Below are 2,079 nucleotides of genomic sequence, written 5' to 3' on the forward strand. Positions count from 1 at the left end.
GGTAAATTTCAAAGTAATTCCGCACATGAATTTCCAAAAACTCAGAGGTCCGCGCCGGGGTTTGAACCCACGATCCTTTGCTTGAGAGGCGATAGTTCAAACCACTAGGCCACCACGGCTTTTTTTACTATTTTTACATAATACCTACAATTTTTTTTTCTGATTATAAATAATACATGTCGAGTTAAATAAATTGAATGTTTTAAATTAAACAAGAAAGGAGGTAAGTAAGTGTCCTTTTCCGACCAAAATACTATATTGTCAAGTAAATCATAGTGAAATTGAATTGAATGTATATAAAGTATGTACTGATATTATTGAATGATTAAACGAACTTACCTTAAGTGAAGTTCAATCATAATTTTACGAAGCTCGTTGTCAGAGATATTTACAGTGTAGTTTACGTTGCTTGCAACAAACGTCATCACATTTTTGAAGATCCAAGAAAAACGAAACGCAGTGTTCTAGCCGTCCTGTTGCAACACTGCTTGTTCTTCATTAGGTTTGAAGTTCTTCATGAGCAACCCTATATCTGGGGATCAAGTTATTAATGGGGGGGTTGGGAGATTGATCTCTGACAACGAGCTTCGTAAAATTATGATTGAACTTCACTTAAGGTAAGTTCGTTTAATCATTCAATTTTACTCCGCTCGTTGTCAGAGATATTTACAGTGTAGCTGTTTGAAGCAGGGTTGCGAATGAAAAAGTTTGTCAATGTAAAAATGATAAGATATTTATTTCTATTAGTATGACTAATCAACAATAATCATCAATAACACGAAGCAATTCACAATAGTATAATCAACAATCTTTCTTATTTTAATTATAGAAGTTGAGTCGTGTTTAAGTACTTAAATTAATTATTAATTGAGTTACATATAGCAGAGCTAAAGAAAGTGGAATCTTCTATTAGAGGTCTGTTATAAAATCTAGCAAAAGTGCTAGATGAGCTGGTCCAGCCTGCGGTTTTCCGAATTAGCTCTATGCTGATTCCACTCCTCTTAGCCGCAGAAGTAGAGGCGTGTCTGGTGCTATATGCAGTGAACATTGAGGTATCTATTCCTGCTTCTCCTATTGTTGTTTTTATCCAGCGACTTATTGTTTGTACAGAGGCAGGGCGGTATGGTTTTTTAAAGGTAATAATTAATCTGTTTACATTTCCTCTTAAAGGACCAGTGATATTAATATATGATTCTAATATTGTTACAGGGCATATTTCAGTTTTTTCTTGAAAGGATTCCAACAGCAAGGTAGGTTGTGAGACTCCTGGTTTTGAGGTTTTTATAAAGTCTGGTATGTATATCTTTACAGTATTGTTTTGAAATTTTATGTTGTTAATGGTTATGAGAGATAGAGTTTGGATTCTGTGCCCAGTTGTTAAGGCCAGGACTGTAACTAGTTTTTTAGTAAGGCGTTCTAAGCTTATATTGTTGTTTGGGTATGTTAGGTGATTTAGAACTATAGCAGGGTCCCATGTAAAATCATATTTTGGTTTTGGGGGTTTTGATTTAAAAACGCCCTTCATAAGTCTTTTAATAGAGTCATCCCTCCCTATGTCGGGTCCTAGTAATAACGAAAGGGCCGATCTTGCTGAATTAATTGTTCCATATGAAGCACTATTTTGGAACCGTTCAGTTAAAAATTTGAGAACTGAGGTAACTGATTTTTTATATGGGTTGATTGAATATTTGTTGCAGAATTGCCACCATAATTTTAACGCTACATCATACTGTTTGTATGTGTTAGTTGTGAGCGAACTTAGCATGACGTTAACGGAGGCTGCAGGAACGCCTCTTTTTATGTATGCTTCCCCGATAGCAGCCCTGCAGCCAGGGTAAGTTGTTTGTGCAGCGGGTGGTTTTTCCTGAAAGGGGATGATAATAAGTTTTTATCTGGCTCAAAATAAATTAAATCGGCTGATAACAATGTGTGTATTAGAGGAAACCATGGTTGTGAAGGCCAATATGGAAACACTAATATCCCAGTTGCTCTATCATTTTTTATTTTTTGTAAGGTTTTTAGTATTAATGTAAAAGGTGGGAATGCATAGAAAAATGCATTACTCCAGCTGATGGTGAA

The 2,079-nt window shown here is 35.4% G+C and overlaps 1 protein-coding gene across 1 annotated transcript in view; it reads left to right on the forward strand.

Moving 5' to 3' along the window:
- LOC141445535 (xylosyl- and glucuronyltransferase LARGE1-like) overlaps positions 1-468 on the forward strand; it is an 8,248-nt gene extending 7,780 nt beyond the window's left edge. The window contains exon 11 of the mRNA XM_074111369.1: positions 439-468. Within this exon, the coding sequence (XP_073967470.1) occupies positions 439-468 (30 nt within the window). The remainder of the gene's footprint in view (positions 1-438) is intronic.
- Positions 469-2,079: the final 1,611 nt, after the last annotated feature.

The sequence above is a fragment of the Choristoneura fumiferana genome, chromosome 2 (genome assembly GCF_025370935.1).
Source record: "Choristoneura fumiferana chromosome 2, NRCan_CFum_1, whole genome shotgun sequence".
Classification (NCBI taxonomy): Eukaryota; Metazoa; Arthropoda; class Insecta; order Lepidoptera; family Tortricidae; genus Choristoneura; species Choristoneura fumiferana.